Source organism: Triticum urartu, chromosome 1 (assembly GCF_003073215.2).
Source record: "Triticum urartu cultivar G1812 chromosome 1, Tu2.1, whole genome shotgun sequence".
NCBI lineage: Eukaryota > Viridiplantae > Streptophyta > Magnoliopsida > Poales > Poaceae > Triticum > Triticum urartu.
The window spans coordinates 568,537,258-568,559,997 of record NC_053022.1 but is presented as its reverse complement, the minus strand read 5'-3'; the positions used below and the strand labels follow the sequence as shown (position 1 = coordinate 568,559,997).

The following is a 22,740-nucleotide window of genomic DNA, read 5'->3' as shown; positions in this document are numbered from 1 at the left end:
TAAATACTTTCGTTCTTCTAAAGTTCTGATGTGCCATCTCATAGCTTGGTGTGGAAGAACACCTATGTTTATCAACAGCATTATGCCTACCGCAGTTCATCTCATACCTTGGTGTGGAAGAACACCTATTTTTATCAATATCAATCAGTGCTTGGTCAGTTCAGTACGTGAAATGAATCACAATTTTGCTGGTTCTTTTGCATCTTCTTTTGTGAAGATTCACTTACAGAACTTGATGGAACGAGTGATGATTCAGGCAGCCCTTTGTCTGATTACAATGGTAATTGTGGTGTTGTATTGCCCGGAGAGTGAATCTTCTGCTCTTCAGATTAGCTGAGGGGAGGCTCTGGCTTCCCTCTCTGAAGCTTGTCTAGTAGTCTTAAGAACATTATCCATCTGTTTCAATTCAATTTGATTTTTTTTGTGGAATTAAAGAACCACATGATTTGGTTTCTGTAGTTTGCTATTTCTTTGCTTTTCTGGCAATAAATTTCTTGTTTGGGGATCAACGGAAGCAAATGATGATAACAAGACAGGGACATCAGAACCCTGAATTTCAGGTTAATGACAGACTATGTCTATAATGGGAATCTCTCTGATGTTTCTGATTATCCCCAAGATAAATTGATCTGTTTTTATGTCTGTTCTTTTTCCATTTTTTCTCCTTTACATTCTTCTTCAGAATCCAGATCTCTTTCCTGTTTGTACTCTTGGCTATTCGGATCTTGGATGCGAATACTTGAAGCAGATCATGGTCGCAATTGTTACACCATTGGCAACTGAAAGCTTAAAAACACATGAATATGTTTGCATCGGAAAAACAGTGAACATGACCTTTAGCCGACTCAAGGCTACTTTTATTTATAGGAATAGAAAAGATGGCGGATTGATATACCTTGCCCATTTGAATCCTATGGAAGCGAAACAAAGGAATTGATCCAAGTGTTTGTTTGATGGAAGCATGGGAATTTTTTGCACATCTTTCCAAGAGCTGTTTTGACTGAAAAACAACCTCATGATCTTAAACTGACTCGAACTGAACATGATCTTTAACTGACTGAACAATTGAAAGCAACCACATCATAGTGGCACATCTATTTATTTATTTATTTTCATGTATTTATAATTGTTCACTAAAAACCATGAATAAATCCTCTGCTCTTCATATGAGCTGAGTGAGAGGCTCTGCTTCACAACTGGATGACTGATCTGTTGTTAACAGTTAGGTCATCCTATAGAGGAAAGCATAGATGAATGGAAACACAGGCCTGCATTAACAACATGGCGCTTTATTGAACTGCGCCCTATTACCTGTCTTCTGGCACATTTTGTAGCATTAGACAATGTGCTTATTTCTTTTCTTGAGATTTTATTTTGATTTGTGATTTTGTTGTTTGTTCCTGCATTCATTTGGTGGACGAGACATAATTTTGATTTGTTGATGTTTTGTTCAGTAAAAAATCAATTCTGGTGATGTTTCATTTCTTTTAGAGTTTTAGTTTCTGTTCTGAGATTGCGTTCTTGTTTTAGATGGAAGTGAGGATCCTTTCCCCAGCTTATCGACTATGATTATACTGTGCGCAAATGTAATCCTTTATCAGAGGATTCCAAGCCAGAAATCTGATCCATCTCGCCCAACAATTTGTGTCCCCCTTTTCTCTGTTGGTATTTTACCTTTGTTTTCTCCGTTTGTAATTCACCTTCTTATTCTTTTTTTTCCGGTATTTTACCTTTATTTTCTGTTTGGATTTGTAAATTGAATGGTAGTGAGGATGCTTTCCCCAAATGATTGACCATGTTTATACTGTGTGCAACTGTAATCTCACCGGGATTCCAAGCCAGAAATCTGATCCATCTTTGGTTATCTTTGCCACCCTTTTTTTTGATTTCGTTTGTTTTCACTAATGAGAAACTGAATGGAAGTGAGGATCCTTTCCCCAAATGATCGACTATGATTATACTGTGCGCAACTGTAATCCCACCGGGATTCCAAGCCAGAAATCTGATCCATTAATTTATGCTTCCTTTGTTTGCTTTGTGCATTTTTTTGCTTCTTTTGGCAATTAGGGTTTATGCTTTTGGCACATTTCTGTTATAATTTTGGTTTAGAGTTGGGTGAACTGTTCTACTACTGTTATTACATTATTTCTATTGGCTGTCTTGGATGCTATTAGAAATCCAATTTCTTATGGCATTGTGCTGAAAATGAGACCCTGAACCGAGGAAACAGTACACCCTCCGGATGGGTATATATTAATCGGCTCGTCATCGGCCAGGCATGGCGCGTTCTCTGCCTTGATAGTTATTGTCCTTATGTATCCGCCGATCTGGCACCGCCGCGGGCTGAGGCAAGGTGACTCCACCTTCCCGCAGCTCTTCGTGTTGGCGGTGGACACACTTGGGAGGTTGATGCGCCACGCCCTACAGTCCGGCATCCTCCAGCAGCTACACCCCGTCGCGCCATTCCGGCGATCTCTCTCTACGCTGACGACGTAATGCTTTTCTGCCATGCCACTCTTGAGGAGATATCCGCTGTCAAAGGCATCCTGGACGTGTCCGGCACGGCATCGGAGCTACGGGTGAACTACTCCAAGAGCTCGGTCACGATCATACATGGCGATGACTCTGCTGCGGGGCTGGTGGAGCTGCTTGGGTGCCCCGTCGCGACCTTGCCGGTCACCAACCTGGGCATCCCGGTAACCACCCGCCGCCCCTCTACGGCCCAGCTGCAACCCCTCGTTGACGCGGTGGCGTGCCGGCTCCCCTCATGGAAGGCTTGGCTGATGAAGAAGGCCGGACGGCTTGCGCTTGTCAAGTCGGTACTCAACGTCATGCCTATCCACCAACTCCTCGTGCTTGCGCCCTCGAAGAAAACCTTAAAGCAGCTCGAGAAGATCCAGCGTGGGTTTCTATGGGCTGGCCGTGTGGATGCCCACGGTGGTCATTGCCACGTGAATTGCCGACCGCTTGAGTATGGCGGGTTGGGCGTCCGGGACCTGGAGCGCACAGGGCTCTTGCCATGGTTGCGCTGGCTATGGCTTGCGCGCACAGACACGGACAGAGCATGGCAAGGGCTGGACCTGCAATTCACCTGGGAGGAGCGCGCGCTCTTTTACGCCTCGACGACCATGGCCCTCGGGGATGGAAGGACCGCACTTTTTTGGGAAGATCGCTGGCTTGGCGGCCAGGGCGTCCCTGAGCTCGTGCCCATGCTCTTTTAGTGCATCCCAAAGCAGCGTCGAAAGACAAGAACGGCGGCGGAGGCCATGACCAACAATGGCTGGGCGCGTGACATCCAAGGTCTGCTTGGCCTTCCTGAGATCGGTCAGTATCTCAAGCTTTGGCACTTGGTGCAGCACATTCAGCTGTCCAACGAGCCGGACAAGCTACTTTGGAGCTGGACCACCAGTGGCACATACACGGCCCAGTCATGCTACCGGGCAACCGTCCATAGAGTGAAGTTCTTTCATTGGCTGGCTTGCCAAGACTGCTGCTGGACTGCCGAGCGGCTCGCGCGCCGCGGCCTGCAGCACCACCCGCGATGCATGCTGTGTGATCAGGAACCGGAGACGATCATGCACTTGATGCTCACATGCCCATTCACCAGGCAGACCCAGGAACCGGAGACGATCATGCACTTAATGCTCACATGCCCATTCACCAGGCGAGTGAAGTTCGAAATAAACCCTGAGATTGTAGAGGTCGACGCAAATGAATCCTGACCTTCAAATCCCTGAAAGTCCATACCCTGACCTCTCTGATCCCCGTCTATCCTAACCCTCGATATGTTTGGTACACTGGGAAACACATAATCCTGATTGGGAACTCGCTTCTCTCAGTGTTGCACCGGTCAACACATCATGGCTATGGAGAACTAGTTTTGTGTGCTAGCTATGTTCACCCGGGCGCGCTACTGGATGCGGCCATGCATGTGCGTGTATGCTCGTGATTTTCCTAACCCAGTCCTTCAAGAATCTATCAGGCCTCATTGCTTGTGTGGTTTATGCTTTTGCAACGGACAGGTGCAATTTTTTCTAATGATTGACGACATACTACCACCATTGGGTGTACATCGCTCGTCAAGTCCGTCATCACCTCCCAAGCAATTTACTCCATCATCCCTTTGGTCGTCTCCCAAAGCACTTTGCATAATCTCAATAAGATGGAGAGGGTGTTTCTCTGGTCCGTATCAGACAAGACCACTAGGGCCAAGTGCGAGGTCAATTGGGAGGTAGTATGTCGTCCCTTGGAATATGGTGGTCTGGGTGTCCTCAACATTGAAAAATTTGCGCGTGCTCTGAGACTGCGGTGGCCTTGGTATGAATGGACAGACCCATCCAAACTCTGGGTGGGTCTGGGCAACCCTTGTGACGAGAAGGACCTTGAGTTCTTCTACGCCTCCACCGCCATCATTGTGGGGAATGGAGCGAGAACGCCTTTTTGGAACTCTCCTTGGCTGCTTGGCCGTAAACCAAAAGACATCGCTCCCCTTATTTACGAGGCCTCGACGAGGAAAACATGGAAGGTGAGGGAAGCCTTAAAGAATAATGCATGGATCCTTAAGATAAAGCCCTCAGATATTGTCACCGTCCACCACATCCGAAAATTCTTCACGCTTTGGATGCTCGTGCATGATTTCCACCTTGATGAGCTTGCAGATGATGTGATTGTGTGGAAACATAAAAATGATGGGGTTTACTCCGCGGCCTCAGCCTATAGGGCCCAATTCTTGGGCCTGGTGATATCCCCCTTGGACCGCATGATAAGGAAGAATTGGGCACCACCAAAGGGCAAGTTCTTTGCTTGGTTGGCCTTTCAGGACAGAATTTGGAATGCCAACGGACTTGCAAAACGTGGATGGAAAAATTGTGGCTTATGCCCGCTTTGCAAACAAGAGCCCGAGACTGGGCCACATCAGACTCTGGAGCATGCTGGTCGCAAAACTTGGCCTTGAACATGTTGATATATCTACATGGCACTTGGCGGGATCCGTTGAGGAGTGGTGGGATAGAAGAACCGGCATGGATATTCCATCACGCAAGGCCATGGCCTCTTTCACCATGCTTGTCTCTTGGGCAATTTGGAACGAAAGGAATGCCAGGGTCTTTCGACATAAAAGTGCACCGCCCCCGATCGTCCTCAACATCATCCTCGAGGAAGCGAAACTATGGGTCGCCGCGGGTGCAAAGAAACTAGGGGAAATCATAATACGCGAGTAATTGTCATGCGGTATTGTATGGACACTTGTAAAACTCTATTCCTCTCTTAATTAATATATGAGGCAAATCTTTTGCCCTGTTTCAAAAAAAAATGTGCTTGCCACTCTCCGCTGCACTGCTTCAGACGCTCCTCTTCCTCCTCGGCTCGCATTCGTGTCGTGTGTATGATAGCGACTAGAAGAAATCGATTGCTTCGTATTGGTGGCTGTATGTAGGTAGCCTCCTAGAGAATCAATCACAAGTTTTGTACGTGCGTGTTGCCCCTCGTGGCATCGCATCAGAAGAAAAACTGAGCCAACTAGCGAATGTTGCTCGCACCCAAAAGTAATCGGCGAGTTGATGCATTGCTTTGGCGACAGTCAGAACTGATTAAGATCTGAGGCCAACAGACGCGGTGGTGGGACTATAACGCCCACCTTCAAGCCTTCAACGGAAATCATGGCTGCCGTCTTCTCGCCCTTCTCGGCCTGTTCCGGCCTGCTCGGGTTGCAGCTTGCTGCTAAGGAGCTTGTCCGGGCTGTCATCTATCGCCGCTGCACCGCATCGATCGGCCGGTGGTTCGCGCCATGCGGGTGGATCGTTTGGGGAGTAAAATTTGTGAGGAACAGAATAAGGAAGGAGATGCACATGACAAGTGGGCCCACGTACTAAGTGACACTTGAAATCAATCCTGGTTGGGATCGCGCCTTTCCTATCACACCAAACAAGATTTTATCCACACAGGGTTTGGATTGACTGGGATTTGTAAATACAGGGTACAAACTTCAGGGATTTAGAGATGAGGGTTCACTTACGTCGACCTCTGCAATCTCAGGGTTTACTTTAGACTTCACTCTCACCAGGCAAACATGGCACGAGGTCCTATCTTGGCTACGCTTGCCGGCGTCGACGCTCGAGCATGATGATTCGCTTATGGACTGGTGGCTGCGCACGAAGGAGTTCACACCGCCCACTCTACGCAAGGCGCTGAAATCCGCAGCGCTCTTGGTCCTGTGGATGATATGGAAGCATAGGAACGCGTACGTTTTTTACCATGTTAGCCCGTCGCTCAATGAGCTTCTAGACACGATCAAGGACGAGACCCGATGTTGGGCAAAGGCCGGAGCTCAAGGGCTCAGGGTCGTTTTGCCATCATCCTGGGATGTCTACTGGCCCCTGACGGCTGTGTAAAACTGCCTCCTAGGAGGATGTAAATTCCCTCTCTTTCCAATGTAATGAAACGCAAAAGCCATTTGCGTTTTCTTGAAAAATTGTCATTATGTATTAAAAGGATCTGCATGCATAACTGGTGTCATCGGTTTGTAAATTAATTCCAGTTTTTGGGTTCTGTTTTATGATGGGCTGAGGTGATGCTAAAACAAGATATTATTGAGATTTTCTTTGATGAATACAAAATCTAATGTTTGTTTTCTTCTATACACTTGCACATGTTTTAACCAGCACTCCATACCATATGATTGTAGCTTTTGCTATGAGTAGTTTTAGTAACTTGGCATCCGATTTTTACCAAGAATGAAGTAGTTGCACTTATAAACCATGTATAACAAACAATGTATAACAACAATATACAATGGGCATCTATACAATACTTGTTCCCATATAAGAATTGTAAATAATCTAATGCCACCACCTCAAGGCCATGCTTTGCTCCACATGAGCTGCTGCTGCTTCTTCTATCCACTGCTAAGCTTTTGTTCTCAAAGCTTACCTGATCTCACCTTCTTGCTCTCTGTCTTGTCTGAATCCTCAACTGCTATGATGGTTCTCTGTTTCGGCTCCTTCTCCCTAATTTCCCGAGTCATCAAAATATTACATAGGTGTTTGTTCATGATTGGCTTAGGAGCAATTCAAAGTCATCACACTTCAGTAAATGCTAAACAGTATAAGAGGAAAGACATCTATAAGCGTCCGGTAAGCACGTGTCACCCAGAGAATTCTGGGTGCGAAAGGTATTTTACATCATTCAGTGATTCAGCTAGATTCACAGTAGCTCTATTAACATGTGTTTACAACAATGCAATAGCCTTAGGATCACTGCCGCTCTATCACAATGGCAAACTCCTTGTTTTCAATGTCTTTTATCGGCTTTCTCCTTCGGCAAAAGTGTTCTCAAAATCAGCTCTTTGCTCTCTTAGAGTTGAGAGGCCATCCATGTTTAGGCCTCCTTTGGTTTGTAGGAATGTCATAAGATTTCTATAGAATAGGATTTGCATAGGAAAATTTCCTTTGAGACCCTTTGGTTCGTAGGAATGGATTCCTATTCCTATATAGGATAGGAATCAATCCTTCACATTTTGGAGGAAAAAAAACATTAGCTAAGACTCAATAGAAAAATTCCTATCCTATGCATCAAATGACATCTCTTTCTCTATAGCATCTCACTTCCTATGATTTTCCTATTCCTACAACATTTCTATCCTATGAACCAAAGGAGGCCTTAGGGTGACAAATAGGAGCAAATAAATAGCATCTCATCATTCAACGACCACACCATATGTTCATCAGTCATCTTGCCTGAAACTCTTCTATTCTGGTGAGATGGAAAGGTCTGCTGATATTCAATTTAAGTTTGGTGAAAGTTCAGGCATCCCCTTTGCTTGATTACGATGGCTATGGAGGTGTAACTTTAGCTCGAAGAGTAAATCTTCTGCTCTTAAGATTATCTGTGGTGGAGGTTCCTTGAAGCTGGTCTAGTAGTCTTAAGAACATTATCTGTTTCATTCAATACTCAATTTTTTTGTTGACGTTCTGACTTGCCAATGGAAAAAACCATATAAATCTTTGACCTGTTCAGTTCAACAATTCAGTTCATGGTGCATTATGTGTACATCTAGATAGGTCCAATGATTGATAGTTGTTGCATTGTTGGCATCTGAAGCTCAAGAACTCATTCCCTTTTTATCAAATAGGCAATGAACATAATCTCAACTTACAGTGAACGTGCTCAGACCTTTTTTCATCGAAATAAACCGATTTAACCAACTCACAGTGAACACATGATCAGGCCTTTTGATCTAAGTAAACAATTAAAGAATGAACCATTGGACAAACACTATGGGATGTTCAGCAGGAGGTGTTTGTTCATTATAGTTCATAGTTGGCTTGGCAGCACTTCAAAGTCATCACACTTTAGTAAATGCTGAAATGCTTAAGAAAAATACAGGCTGTGTTTGATATCAAGGTATTGCAAAAACCAAAGTATTGAAAACTATAGTATTTTAGTCCGTGGGTACAAGATACCACAGTTTTGACATACCAAAGTATTTTGAAGTATTGTGAATACTACGACCTGTTTGGCTGCTTTATGCAGCAAGGTAAAAATAGCTAGCTAGCCGGTTCATAGCTGTTGCAAACACGTCTGTTCCTAACTAGTTACAATTACTCGAGTAAGAGCTAGTTGGGTATGGTATGGATACTCGTGTGTCATAGCCGGCATCGATGGACAAACATCGGAAACAACAGCTACAGCAGCTCAGCTTTGCTGATCTGCTGGAGGATGGCGACGCGTTGGCACGTCACGTTCGTCCCCGACCTGATCGCGGCGTGTGCGCTCACCGCCGACGAGGGCGAGATCCATCTCAACCACGGCGCGCTACGGATGGTCCTGATCGATAGACGAGGCGTGACAGTGGACGCGCGGTACATGCGCGAGGGTGAAAGCATCGAGATCGGCCAGGTTCTCTCGTTTCCATGTCATCTGGCTAGGGTTGACCGCCTCGCTGCGCCACCATGCACGACCGCGCTGCATGCGGGACCCGGCGTGCACCGCGGGGAGAAGGAGAGACATGCAGCGGCTGGATGCGAGACACCTGGCGAGGGGAGAGCTGCTGGATCAGATCCATGGCCGTCTCGCCGCCATGAGGGTCCCAGCTGCAGCAATGGAGTGGGGGGTATTTAGCGGCCACCGGGGGGAGGGGATCGCACCTGATCCCCCACCTACCACCACTTCCATCAGGTCAGATTCACATCTCGCCCATCTCTTCGGGCACCTATGGGAGAGATCTAGGGTTTCCTCCCCTCCTCCACCACCGTCGGGCGATTCCTTCGGTTGGTGGCGCGGCAAGGTCCGTGCCGACGACCGCTCCTTTGCTCAGATTGCGGGGGGTTCGAAGACCCGCGGCGATCAGCCCATGACGACGGGAGACCATGGTGGGGGGAGATTCGGAGGCCGACACGACTTCGCTGGCCGCGGCGGGTTCGGGGGTGGACGCAAACCACCTCCGTCCAACCAGACGCGTCATATGGTGTGGCAGCGGCCGGATCCATCGACGGCCGCACCGGAGAGCTCGAGATCCGCCGGAGGAGGGGCTGGATCCGCTGGAGGAGGAGCTGGCGACAAGTGGGAGGCTGCGGCGCGGGCGATGGGAGGGGGAACCAAGGCTGCGCCCCCCTGCTGCTACTCCAACCACGACTCCGATCTCCAAGGGATCTGAGGAACGCTGCCTCAACTGCAACAATCCAGGTCATTTTGCTCCTCGTTGCCCTACTATTCGCTGTGAAAAATGTGGCAAGCTTGGTCATATGGCTCAACTTTGTCAAACCTTGAGACCGTGGGAGTGTGTTCCTTTACTGTGTGGGTTTCAATCTCCTGGCCAGGGTTTTTTCTATATTCCCGATATGTGTGCATCCAAGCAGAGCTCTGAAAAAACGAACAATGTAGTTATTACTGTCATAGAGGGGGTGGCTACTGTGAAGGAGATCGAACATGAATTTAACTGCATCTTTGCCCGCAAACCTGGCAAGAAAAAATGGCGGTGTACTGCTCATTCCATCAGTCCTGCTCAATTTGTCATGCGGTTTCCTAATGCCAGTGAGGTGGAAAGAGCATGTTGCTATGGCAAACGCCTTCCTCTGAAAGATGGCTCTGTCATTGTTTGTATTACCCCTTGGTCTGCATCTGTGGGGGCTAAAGGATCTATGGAAAAAGCTTGGGTTTGTGTGAGAAATATCCCATTGGAAAAAAGATGCTCTGAGCATGCTGCATATGCTGGGGGGCTGGTTGGTATAACTCTGGAAGTCGATGAGGCAACTTTACATAAGCCTGAGTATGCCAGGATATTGCTGGGGTGCCGAGAGGTTAAAAAAATTCCCCCCTCTGCTGAAGGTCTGTTAGGAGAACAATTCTATGATTTTTTCTACGAAGTTGAGAAAGTGGTATCTGTTGGAGGGGATAAAGAACAATCCTCCATTGCTGTTGATAGCAGTGCATCCCCTTCTTTCCCTAAAAAAGCTAGGGTGGACTCATACCCTGCTTCCTCTGCGGAGCAGGGGGAAACTGATGCATCGATGGTGGGAAATCATTCGTCACAGAGCTATGACAAAACTTCACAGAGACTGACGGTAGTTACTGAAAATGAAGAGGAGGAGGAGAGTGATGAGGGGAATCATACTGAGCTACTCATTGAGTCCATGGCCAGGGAGCATGACAAGGAAAAAACATCTTGCTATGATTCTCCTATTGAGAACATGTCACAGGAAAACATTGAGGAGGAGATGGGCTGTGAGGATGGGGGTATATCTCCTAAAAAAGGTGCTTGGGAAATCATCCAGACCCCTATCCTCCCTTCCCCTCTGTTTCTGCAACATTATGATAACTCTCATGAGGCTGTGTTTCCTCTGTCAGATTATGTAATCTGGCCCTCACTGCCTCATATTGTTCCCCTTGAAGAAGGCTCAACTGAGGGAGGGGAAAATTACAGTGCTTACACTGTAGAGTCACCATCGGGGTCTCCCATGCGTGAGGTGGGGATGCCTGAAGACCTAACTTCACGCAGACAACTCGAGAAGCTGGAAAAAGTGGAGGATAGAGCTGCTAACAGAATGAAGAAGCGGGACTTTGAAGGTAAAAACATGCTCAACACTAAAAACCAATTTTCTATCCTGTCTGATGCTGAGATTGTTGTGCGTGCATCCCTCATGGGAGTGCAAATTCCTGATGATAACTTTGACACTGTTAATATTATCCGTGAACTAGAGATATCTAGGAATTTACTTCTTGATAAGAAAAATGAACGAGCCTCTCCTAATATAGTTATTAATGATGGGCTGGGAAATAGTGTCCCCTTGTCCTTAACTTGGGGGGAATCAGACAGAGACGAGGAGGAGAATTTTATTCTTGTCCAATCTAAACAAAAAAAAGAGGAAGTATCAGAGAAAGCGAACAGTGGTCGTCTCACCCCATAGAGACCCTGTTATACCCATGACTAGAAGTCAAAAAAAAGAGGGAGAGGGTATGGCTGCTATGAATCCTGGCAGACCTACCAGGGTGAGAGATAAACCTGATCGATACAAATGATCGGAATCTTTTGGAATTGTAGGGGGGCAGGTAAGAAGGGCATGTCTACCTGCCTCACTGATATGATACATGCTCATGAGGTGGATTTCCTTGGGTTGCAAGAAACTATGAAAAGTAACTATACTCCTTCCTTTTTTAGAAAATTGGATCCACTTCAGAAGTTTTATTGGGAGTGGAATCCTTCTAGGGGGAAATCTGGAGGCATCCTTTGTGGCATTAATAGAAATAAATTTAATATCCTAGAGGTGAAGCATGGGAAATTTATTCTGCAAATTGACCTCCTCGATAAGAGTAAGAACTATAAGTGGGCCTTGCTGGTGGTGTATGGGGCTGCACAGGATGAAAACAAACCTGAATTCATTGCAGAAATGTCGTCTATGTGTCATAAAACTGTTATCCCCTATATAGTGGGGGGAGATTTTAATATTCTTCGTCATAGTGGGGAAAAAACAAGAAAACCCCCTATCTCATTTCTCTGATGTGTTTAATTTGGTTATACACCTGTTGGGGCTAAGAGAAATTGATATGTCAGGCGGCTGCTATACTTGGTCAAATAAACAAGAGAACCCTACCTTAGAGAAATTGGATAGGGTCTTAATGTCGTCAGACTGAGAGGACCTTTATCCCCGTGTCTCTGTTCGTAAGTTGGTCAAGGAAATTTCTGATCATAACCCTTTGCTGTTAGAGGGGGGTGTGGCTTCATCTAGAGCCCCTGGGAGTAGATGCTTTAAGTTCGATAATGCATGGCTAAATAACCCAGACTTTCTTCCTCTGGTGACAGAAATCTGGTCCCAGCCTGTCTATACTAGTGATCCCATCGATATTCTTAATATCAAGTTGAAGAGAATTAAGAAGTTCTTCAAGGGTTGGGGATCTAATATATTTGGTCATAACAAGATCAGAAAAGATCTTATTAGACTTGGATTACAAGAGCTAGAAAAGCTGGAGGAGGAATATGATCTCTGTGGGGAGGCGTATACGAGAAAATTGAACATCCTAGCTGAGCTTAATACCATGTACATTGAAGAAGAGACCCATTGGCACCAAGTTTCTAATGGGAGATGGCTCCTGAAGGGGGATAATAATACAAATTTTTTTCATAAAGTGGCTAATGGGCGACGTAGAAAGCACACTATGATCTCACTGGAGTGTGGCCCAGTTATCATTGAGGGGACCAAGAATTTGTTATCTCATGCTACGGCGTATTACAGAGACTTATTTGGTCCGGCCCCTGGGAATACTTGTAAGATCGATGCCTCGCTTTGGTCTCGGGATGAAAATATCATGCCTGAGGATAATGAGTACCTGACTCGTCCCTTTTCACTTGAGGAGGTTAAAGAAGCACTGTTTGCGATGAAACCAAATCGAGCCCCGGGACCGGATAATATACCGGTGGAATTTTACCAGCATTGCTGGGAGGTTGTGAAAACAGAACTGTTCAACCTTTTTGAGTGGTTCTATGAGGGAAAATTAGATGTTCAACGACTAAACTACGGGATTATTACACTGTTGCCTAAAACAGTTGATGCAAGAAAAATCCAGCAGTATAGGCCTATTTGTTTGCTACGGTGCGCATATAAATTGATCACGAAAGTCATGGATCTCAGGGCCGCGAAATTTGCTAACAAGCTTTTCAACATTCAGCAGAATGCTTTTATTAAAGGACGACATATAGTGGATGGTATATTATCCTTACATGAGGTGTTGCACTATACTCATATAAAAAGGAGGTGGGTGTGATCTTTAAGATCGACTTTGAAAAAGCCTACGCCAAAGTGAATTGAGACGTCTTACTAGATTGTCATGCTAAACGTGGGTTCAATTCAAAATTGTGTGGGTGGGTGTCGCAAATCCTTAGGAATGGCACGGTGAGTGTTAAAATCAATGATGAGACTGGGCCTTATATCCAGAGTGCTAAAGGGGTGCGGCAAGGTGACCCTCACTCTCCATTTTTATTCAACCTTGCAGCAGAATGTTTAACCAAAATGGTTATTGCTGCCCAAAAAAACTGTCTTATCAAAGGATTGGCCTCGGACCTAATCGAGGGAGGGGTGGGCATCCTCCAATATGCTGATGACACCGTCCTGTGCTTTGAACATGGCACGGACAGGGCTGCTAATGCTAAATTGTTGCTTTATCTCTTTGAGCTCATGTCTGGTTTGAAAATCAATTATGATAAGAGTGAAGTGTTTGTGGTGGGAGGGGATAACGAAACTGACAGGATTTATGCAGAGATATTTGGTTGCCGTGTGGGCACCTTACCCATGAGGTACTTGGGAGTGCCAGTAACCTATTCCACTCTTAAGAACATCGAACTAGATTTCTTGGATGCTAAAATGGTCAAAAAACTGGATGCATGGGTGGCATACGCAGCCTCCTGGGTGCTAGACTCACTTTGCTAGATTCTAGCTTGGATGGTATTCCTTCGTACCTGATGTCCATGTTTCTCTTTAACAAAACCTTCATTGAAAAAATTAATAAGTATCGCAGACGCTTCTTTTGGAGGAGGAAGAATAAGAAGCGTGCTTATCACATGGTTAGATGGGATAGGATCTGCCGATCAAAGAGAATTGGTGGCTTGGGAATAAAAGATCTCCACAAGCAGAACATTAGCCTCCTTGTGAAATGGTGGTGGAAGTTGGAAACTTGCGATGGGCTATGGCAACGCATTATCCGAGCGAAATATTTCAGGAACAAAACCGTTGCGAATATCCGTAGCCGCTTTTCTGATTCCCCTTGCTGGAAATCCATTATGAAGGTCAAAGATACTTATATGGCTGGGAGGAAAATCATCATTAACAAAGGAGATTTGGCTAGGGTTTGGCACGACCCATGGATAGATAACTGCCCATTACGAGAGTGTTTCCCTGTCTTATATGATATTTGTCAAAATCAAGATTGCACCATTGCTTCTTTTGTAGCCAACAACTACGATCTAGCTTTTAGACGCAGGTTGTTTGGTGCATTGGAGGAGCAATGGGACTGGGTGGTGTGCGAGGCTAAAAAAAAGTCTTTGAATGAGAATTTTGATATTGTCTCCTGGTCCTTGAATAGTGGGGGGAAATTCACCACTAAATTTGTATATGAGTGGCTGGAGAGAAACCTATCTGGACCTAACTATAAAAAGGTGTGGAAAGCTGCAATTCCCTTGAAAATAAATTTTTTCCTATGGCAGCTATTCCAAAATGCTGTGCTTACACGCGATAACATGCGACATAGGAATTGGCCGGGAAATCCTATGTGCTCGTTTTGCACGGAGGTGGAAACTTCTAATCATCTATTCTTCACTTGTTCACTCGCCCGTACGGTCTCGGGCGTGCTGGGGCTGACTGCGGGGGTCTCTTGTGCCCCCAGGTCTATTTGGCAGTGCTTTGCTTGGCTGTATAAGTTTTTCCCAAGGGGGAAGAAATTTTATATGATGATTATTGCAGCCGTGTGTTGGGCGATTTGGTGCCTCCGCAACAAAACTACTTTTGACAAGTATAATGCTCGTACTCCTTTGGAGGCTGTCTTCATTGCCTGTTCTTTTATGTTATACTGGGCAGGGCTGCTTAAGGAGGAAGACCAGACGAGATTCCAAGTGGGGGTGAAGAGGCTGGCTAATGTGGCGGCTGCCCTGGCGGACAGATCATATGCTCGCGACAGGCTGCTCTTGGGAGGTGGGGATGGTATTCAGATTGGGGAGCTGTCTTAATCCTGTTATCTTTAGATTGGCCTATATCCACTGGGGTCTGATGCCCGCTGGAGTTGTTCTTTTGATGATACTGATTCATCCTCTCTAGAGTCCTATGGTCTAGACAGGTGCTTTTGGTCCGAGTAGTGGTTGAAGTGTCGTCAGGTTTTCGCTCCATAGCAGATAGTCCGTTCTAGGGCTGTCATGCAGTGGGTTTCCTGTCGATGCGCCAACTCGCTCGTGCCCCTTTCAGTCTCCTTTTGCTGGGTAGTTTTCGTTAGCTAGCTCGGTGCTTATCTTGTGAACATGATCGACAAAGACTAATGTATTTCCGTTGATTGCAAAATTAATGAAAAGGGGTGTGAGCCCGGTTGGAAAAAAAAACAGCTCAGCTTTGCAGCCGCATGCCTGGGTAGCAAACTCCACCAGCAGTCCAATAGGACTTGCTCGCTCCGTTCCGCACGGCTAGTGTGACGGGGCTGGAGGGGGAAACAACGGGAGGCAGGGATCAATGCCGGCATGAAGAGGTGCATGACATACTGGCGATCAGCTATCGGACAGTTCATCATGACAGCACATCAGAGGCAAAGGTTGAGCGAAGGAGTTCACGGACGAGATTCAATAGAACAAGGTCGTCAAGCAGAAGCAACATGAGGATGAAGGAGGAGGTGACAACGGCTTGGAGCAAGGCGGAAGATGACGACGAGGCGTTTCTTTCGCCAGCTCAGTTTTTAAAAAAGAGGTCCATGGTTCTTTTTTAAAAACAGAGAAAATACCATGGTTTTGCAAATAATGAAGTATTAAAACCATAGTTTTTAGTGACAGCCAAACACCTCATAATAATTAAAACCATGGTAATCTCAAATACTGTAGTATGATAAGTAACCTTTACCATCTCTTTCATCGTTTCTTTCTTCAGGAGCTCCCTAACTGGTCGGTACGCAGCTGTCACACAAAGATTCTGGGCGCAAAACGAAATTAACAACTTTCAGTGATCCAGTCAGATACTTAGTTACTAACCCGGGTTAAAAAGAAACGCACTAACAGTAAGATCAGACCTGCGCTCGAATCTCTCAAAAAAAAGTTTGTAAGATATGCAATTTTTTATGTACAGCACTTCCAAAATAGTTCTTGCGCGTTCAATCTGCCTCATGCTTTCCGCTTATATCCTCTTCTTCTAATGGTTGTTATGCTGTCATGACGTTCCTTACAATAATTCGTTTGGCTTACTCATAATTTGTGTGAGCCCTTGCGATGGATTGGTTTAACATGGTCCTTCTGAGAGCATCTCCAACAGTCACGCAACGCGTCGCGCGCCGTTCGTCTGGTTTGACGCGGCCGGCAGCGGTGGCTCCAGCAGACGCGTCAAAATTGAACGCGCGCGCGTAGCTCCAGCGCCGCGCTAAAGTGCAGCGTGCGCTAAACAATGCGTACATTTTTTTAATAAAATTCATAAATAGAAAAAACAATACATAGATATTTTACCATAGCATAGATAGATAAAAATTATTTAGATAGTGCAAGGACATAGATAAAAACTACTAGTGCAGCTACAGCCTACTCCCAGTCGTCATCGCCATCGTCATCGTCATCGTCGCCATCCTCGCTGGTCTGATCCAAGGTATCGAGCCACATGTCTTCCCAACGATCATCATCAGATGTAAAGATCGTCTCACCACCATTCTCAACTACATCGCACTGGGATAGCGCCAGGGCCTTCCGCCGACGCCTGTCCAACCGCTCAGCGCGGCGCCTTTGCGTCTCCTCCTTGCGGCGCCTTGCCCAGTAGGCTTGCTCGTAGGATACGTCCTCCGGTGTTGTTGGCGCCACTCCGCCATGACCCGCTCGTCCTCATGGGCGACGAGGAGGCGGTTCTGCCGCTCAGCGTGCTCCGCACGGTCTTGTGCCGTGCGAAGACGAGGCGGCGGGGCGACGTCCAGCGCCTGCTGCAGCGTGTGGACATCGTGAAAGTTCATCTGCTGGCGCGGCCTGCCTAGGCGCCACGCCACCGCGTCGTACACGCGGGCGGCCTCGTGCGCCGTCTCGAAGGTGCCGAGGCAGAGCCGGAGTTGGCCGGACCGTATCTCCAAGTAGAACCCACCGTTGGGGCGCTGGCGGACGCCGCGGTAGCCCGACACTCCTCGGCGGCGCGGCGGCATGGTGGCGGGGCGCTGGAGCGGTGGCGCGGGTGGCAGCGGAAGCAACCGAGGAAGCGGTGGAGGGGCGTGTGGCAACGGAAGAGGAAGAGAAGCGTGTGCAATAGGCGTGTGGCGCGCGCCGCATTTTATAGGCGCGCCGGAAGCGGTGCGGCAAAAAAAACGCGCGACCTGCCGCCTTTTCCCCCGCGCGCGCAAACCGTTCCCGCTCGAGCGATTTTTCCGCCACCGCTGGAGCGCGCCGAAACGTCCCGCGCATCCAAAAGACTCGGTTTACCACGCGCGCTTTTTACCGCGGCCGTTGGAGATGCTTTGATGTCCGTGCTGCATGGAGGGTGTCAAAGGGAGCGAGAGAAGGGTAACACCTAGATGTAACCATTTTTATACTGAATAAAAATCAGTACTACTAACAGTTTCCGTCACGGCAAAAGACCAGCTCCATCAAGCCCTCGGCCGGCAACATGTCGCGCTACCTCATGCCGCTTCCGAAGACACCCGTCTGCGTGACCCATCCCTCAATCATCTCCTGCGCCGCGCGCCCGTTGTCCACTGGCACGAGGTGCCCGGCGCCGTACACCACCACCTGCGTCAGCGCCCCCGACCGCTGCACGTACCCGGCGAGCTCCTGCTCCTCCCCTTCGCCGGTCCGCCACACGGCGCGCTCGGCGTTCTGGAACGCGCGCAGGCCGCCCCAGCGCAGCTCCTTGATCCACGCCTCCTGCGACACGACGCCGTCCCGGAGGTCGCGGATGCCCTGGTACAGCAGCACGCGCGTCTGCCGGAGAAGCGCCTCCACCTCCGGCAGCACGCTCTTCATCACGTCCTCCTGCATCGCCTCCCCCACCGCGTCGCTGCACCCCTCCCACGTCACGTCCGGGAGCGCGCCCAGCGCTGCCTTGACCTCCGCCCTGTTGAGGAACTTCTCGACGCCAGCCGACGCGTACGGCCGCTGCTTGGCGAAGTCGTAGAGCGTGGCGAGGCCCGTGACGTTCTGCAGCCGGTCGAGCACGCGGGCCCGCGCGTCACCCGCCTCCCGCCACCGCGCGGCCTCCGTGAGCGCCACCGCCTCCGCCTGCATCGCCTCCATCTCCCGCCGCTGCCGCGCGTTGACGAGGCCCATGAAGTAGGCCGAGTCGGCGTGCGTGGCCACCTGCGCGACCGGGTGCGTGAGCCCGTTCCCGATGGCCACGCCGCGGAGGTTGATCCTCCGCCCCGCCGGCAGCGTCGGGTTGGCGGCGAATATGTGCGCCCCGGCGGCCGGGACGTACTTGCCGGCGTAGCTCTCGCCCGAGAGGAAGAAGGGCCGCTTGCGGAACGCGGGCGTGTTGGCGTCGAAAAACGACTGGAGCGCGGCGAGGATGTGGACGGCGACGGCGGGCTGGTCCCTGGGGATGAGGGCGGGCGAGGGCGCGGCGCTGAAGCCGGTGCCGAGCGGGCTGTCGAGGAAGAGCAGCCCGAAGCGGCGGTTCCAGGCGAAGGGGTTGCGGGTGAGCGAGCTGCCGTCGGGCGCGTTGGCGAGGTAGGGGCCGAGCTCGAAGAGGTCGCCGATGAGGCCCGAGCAGCCGGGCCCGCCCTGCAGCCAGAGGAGCAGCGGCGTGTCGGCCGGCGTGGCGGCGAGCGGGGCGCTGGCCTCGTAGAAGGCGTAGAAGAGGGAGGCGTTGGCGGACGGGTCGACGGAGAGGTAGCCCGAGCTGGTCGGCAGCGCCTCCTCGGGGAACACCGCCGCCGCTGTCGCGAGCGAGACGGCCGCTGCCGCTGCCGCGAGGAGAGCGAGAGGGATGGGAACGGCGGAGCCATCGATGGGCACGGGCAGGAGCAGGGTGGAGTGAGGCACTGATGACCGTCTTGTACCGCCGGAGTATATACGACGAATGGTTTGGCTGGTGAAGCGTTCAATGTGGATCCATTTGAGCTGAGTGGGAATCACGTTACTACGGACGAGCTGAAATGGAGCACGCCGGCGGACGCACAACGGAGACGGCATACTCTGGGATGTGCTAGGCGACGAGTGGAACGAGACAAGGAAGTTTACTCGTGCATATGGGTATCTGGACGGCCGAGTCTAGCTAGTTTTTGAAACTATTAACTAATACACGAAGGACATTTTTTGTGTACACATTCGATTTTTTTTTTGCAATACATTACTTTTTTTTTCCAGACATATATTTTTGATGTCAACCTTTTCATACACATTCTACATTCTCTGTATACATAAAGAACATTGTTTATACACACATTTAACTTTTTCAAAATACATGATTAACGTTTTCTAAAACATATATTTTTATGTTTACTTTCTTGCGTACACATTGTATTTTTTATATGCATCCGAAACATTTTTTTATATACAAGTTTAACATATTTTAAATAAATGATTAATACTGTTTTAAACACTTTTATGTCAATTTGTTTGCATATACATTGTACATTTTCTGTATACATTAGGAACATTTTCTATATACATCAGTAAAAAAATTATATACACTTTTACTCCCTCTGTCCCAAAATACATGGCGTATAAATCCAATCAGAAAGTCAATTCTTTCTGAGTTTGACCAAATATCTAGAAGGAAATATCAACAACTACAATATTGTACAAATAGATTATGAAAATAAATCTAATGGTTGATATATTGATACTGATTATACTTTTTTATCTTAATATTTTTTGTATATATACTTCGTCAAACTAAGCAAGCATTGAATTTTTTATTGAATTTATATGTCATCTATTTAGGGACGGAGGTTGTAATATTTTTTAAATCGGGATTGCTATTATTCAGCTAGCTGAGATTTAATTTAGTCTCAAGCATAGCCGTTTAATTAATGCATTGAGATTCGTGCTTGTACAGTATTTGTCTCATGCTGAGAAGAGCTCCCGTGGTGGGCTTTTGTTTGATGGCTTGTTTTGAGAGTTGGGTATGCGTCCTTTTTTTTGTCCGGGGCTAAAATGCATGTGCTTATTATATTTATTTACAGTCATGTCTGCTCCAACCTCTTTCGCATAGTTGCATATCAGCGATGGAGCCGCGTTGAGCTCGAGTGAGAAGGTGATCCGTCATTCTTTATTTCGATGGTTGCTGTGGTGGTGCCGGAGGCAGGTGACGGACGTTGGTGTCAAGCTCAGAGATGTTCTGCTATCTTTTCAGTTTTGTCATGTCAGTCCTTACGTGACTTGTACTTTAATTTTTATAATATGAATGAGACATGTATTACCATAAAAAAAACTTTATACTATATGCTTTGTTGTTGGTTGTTCTGTCTAGCCTTTTCTATATCTGATCCTCCGCTTGCTCTATTTTACATATTGCCTCTGTGGGTGTCGGTGCTACGGGATGGCCCCGTTTCTGTGGTCCGACCGACCCAGATCTGGCGGCGGCGGCGGCTTCCAAGGCGGGCTGGCTGGGGCATGGCTGCTCCGGCTGGCATCCGCGAGTCCGTGATGGTGGCGGTGTGCCACAGATCGAGGGAGGCGGCACAGCAGCATCGCTCGAGGTGGTGTGCTGGTAGCGGCGACTTTGGCCGGATCTGGTAGGACTAGTGGCGGAGGCTACTGTGATGCGAAATGTGACTCTTCCAGATGCGGTGGTTGGTCTGCTCTTGTGGCTCCGGTGGGCGTTGGGTTCTCTGATCTGGGTTGGGAGAAATCCCTGCTTCGAGACGAGGCTCACAACGGTGACGCTCGCGGGCGTCGTTTCCTCCCTGGAGGCGTTGTGTTGGACCCGATCGGACTCCCTTCCTCGAGCTTGGGGGAAACCCTTGTCTTGGTTTGGCCTCCGGACCGGACGGCAGCGGTGGCGTCAAGGCGTCGTTACCTTCTTGAAGGCGCCGCCTTGTTGCTCGAGGAGTCTTGTTGGTGTGGCTTGAGTCAGTCGGCTGCCACTCTGGGCATGGGCCTCCTGGGCGCAATGTACGCCATCTTCGGTGCTCTCACGATGGTACCTTCCCTAGGTCCGCTCGGGCCCTGCCGTTCACTTGCCGACTTCCTCTTGGCGCAAATGGGTGGCGGTACGTTGGTTTGGGTTGGCCTTGGGTTTTGGTCTTGTTGTAGAGGTCTCAGCGTTGGTTATGACGTGGCTTGGTTGTTCTGTGGCTTGGCTTTTGTCATTGGCATGAGGTTGGACTAGGGAAACATGTATCATAGTAGCCAGGGTGGGTGTGCGTGGTGGATGTGGAGGCTAATTCTCGTGATTAGCGTTGTAATGGCTGAAAGGCCTTGTATCCGGCTTCTTTGCCGCTTCTTCTTTAATGCGATGATATGCATGCTTGTGCGTATTCGAGAAAAAAAACACATTGCCTCTGCTTGCTCTACTTTACATACTGCTGATGTGCTCGTATGCTGATGCATGTTTGGATGCCTTGCTTGTGGTTCTTACTTGCTATGGTTATGATGTTTTATATACCGTTTTGCTGCAACTTTCTCTTTCAGGGCTTTGTGTTATTGGTTATCCTATATGTTGTTGTTTTTAATTATGAGGTTTAGGGTTCTCGGGGTTGACATGCCCATTTGCTGGTTTCTTACTTATTGGGTGGATCAGAGTTAGAAGGTTGTCCAATTAAATGAGGTTGTAGTTTTAGGGTATGATAGGCAGTGGCGGAGCTAGTCGAAAATCATTGAGGGGCGAAACACAAATCATCAACTTTTGGGGGGGGGGCAAATGCTAAAAATTTCTCATCTAAGCTCTCCTAATTTTTTCTTCAGGAATTGATCGAAGGCTGGGGGGGGGGAGAGCTTTGCTTGCTGCTTGTTCCCGTGTTTTGGATTCTTGTGTGCCTCTTCTCTTCTCTTCGCTGTGCTCTAGGTCATTCATGTGCCTACCATTTGTTTGCGCACCTCATCTAGGCGTTGCTTACAACAAGTGTTCCTCTTTTCTTGTGCTTTGCAGGTGTCGTTCTTCGGCTGCTTTGCTACTTGCCATTCTATGATCATCGGCTCTTCGTCTTTCCATCAAGGTCTGTTTGTTCACCTTCTCCTTGTTTTATTTGTGGTGGATTCCTTGATGCTTCTTGTACTTATTCTCTGCCTGTGTAATATGAAGAATATTATTGCTGAATAAAATTAATTTTTTTACTCTGTGTTAGCGTGTCGTCTTGTTCTCTATGTCTTTCTAGGTTGATGATTGATGTCTACTACACAACCTTCTTCTTGTAGACGTTGTTGGGCCTCCAAGTGCAGAGGTTTGTAGGACAGTAGCAAATTTCCCTCAAGTGGATGACCTAAGGTTTATCAATCCGTAGGAGGCGTAGGATGAAGATGGTCTCTCTCAAGCAACCCTGCAACCAAATAACAAAGAGTCTCTTGTGTCCCCAACACACCCAATACAACGGTAAATTGTATAGGTGCACTAGTTCGGTGAAGAGATGGTGAAACAAGTGGTATATGGATAGTAGATAAAG

At 47.9% G+C, this 22,740-nt stretch overlaps 1 protein-coding gene and 6 non-coding genes across 7 annotated transcripts; 6 read left to right on the top strand and 1 right to left on the bottom strand.

Annotated features, from left to right (window-relative positions):
• The first annotated feature begins 254 nt into the window (after positions 1–254).
• On the top strand, positions 255–390 carry LOC125533376. The gene has a single exon (XR_007294256.1). It is a non-coding gene; the product is annotated as a small nucleolar RNA snoR77 (small nucleolar RNA).
• Positions 391–511: 121 nt separating this feature from the next.
• LOC125533353 lies at positions 512–605 on the top strand. The gene has a single exon (XR_007294235.1). It is a non-coding gene; the product is annotated as a small nucleolar RNA R44/J54/Z268 family (small nucleolar RNA).
• Positions 606–1,530: 925 nt separating this feature from the next.
• Positions 1,531–1,629, top strand: LOC125533276. Its single transcript, XR_007294205.1, has one exon. It is a non-coding gene; the product is annotated as a small nucleolar RNA Z103 (small nucleolar RNA).
• A 131-nt stretch (positions 1,630–1,760) lies between these two features.
• On the top strand, positions 1,761–1,855 carry LOC125533282. The gene has a single exon (XR_007294208.1). It is a non-coding gene; the product is annotated as a small nucleolar RNA Z103 (small nucleolar RNA).
• Positions 1,856–1,916: 61 nt separating this feature from the next.
• Positions 1,917–2,011, top strand: LOC125533277. The gene has a single exon (XR_007294206.1). It is a non-coding gene; the product is annotated as a small nucleolar RNA Z103 (small nucleolar RNA).
• Positions 2,012–7,801: 5,790 nt separating this feature from the next.
• Positions 7,802–7,929, top strand: LOC125533377. The gene has a single exon (XR_007294257.1). It is a non-coding gene; the product is annotated as a small nucleolar RNA snoR77 (small nucleolar RNA).
• Positions 7,930–17,715: 9,786 nt separating this feature from the next.
• LOC125531343 (serine carboxypeptidase-like 50) lies at positions 17,716–19,413 on the bottom strand. Its single transcript, XM_048695761.1, has one exon. The coding sequence runs from the start codon at positions 19,325–19,327 to the stop codon at positions 17,813–17,815; it is 1,515 nt and encodes a 504-aa protein (XP_048551718.1). The 5' UTR covers positions 19,328–19,413; the 3' UTR covers positions 17,716–17,812.
• Between the last annotated feature and the right edge of the window lie 3,327 nt (positions 19,414–22,740).

Coding starts and splice junctions, on each gene's coding strand:
- LOC125531343 (XM_048695761.1), bottom strand. CDS start 19,327: ATGCCGTCTCCGTTGTGCGTCCGCCGGCGTGCTCCATTTCAGCTCGTC.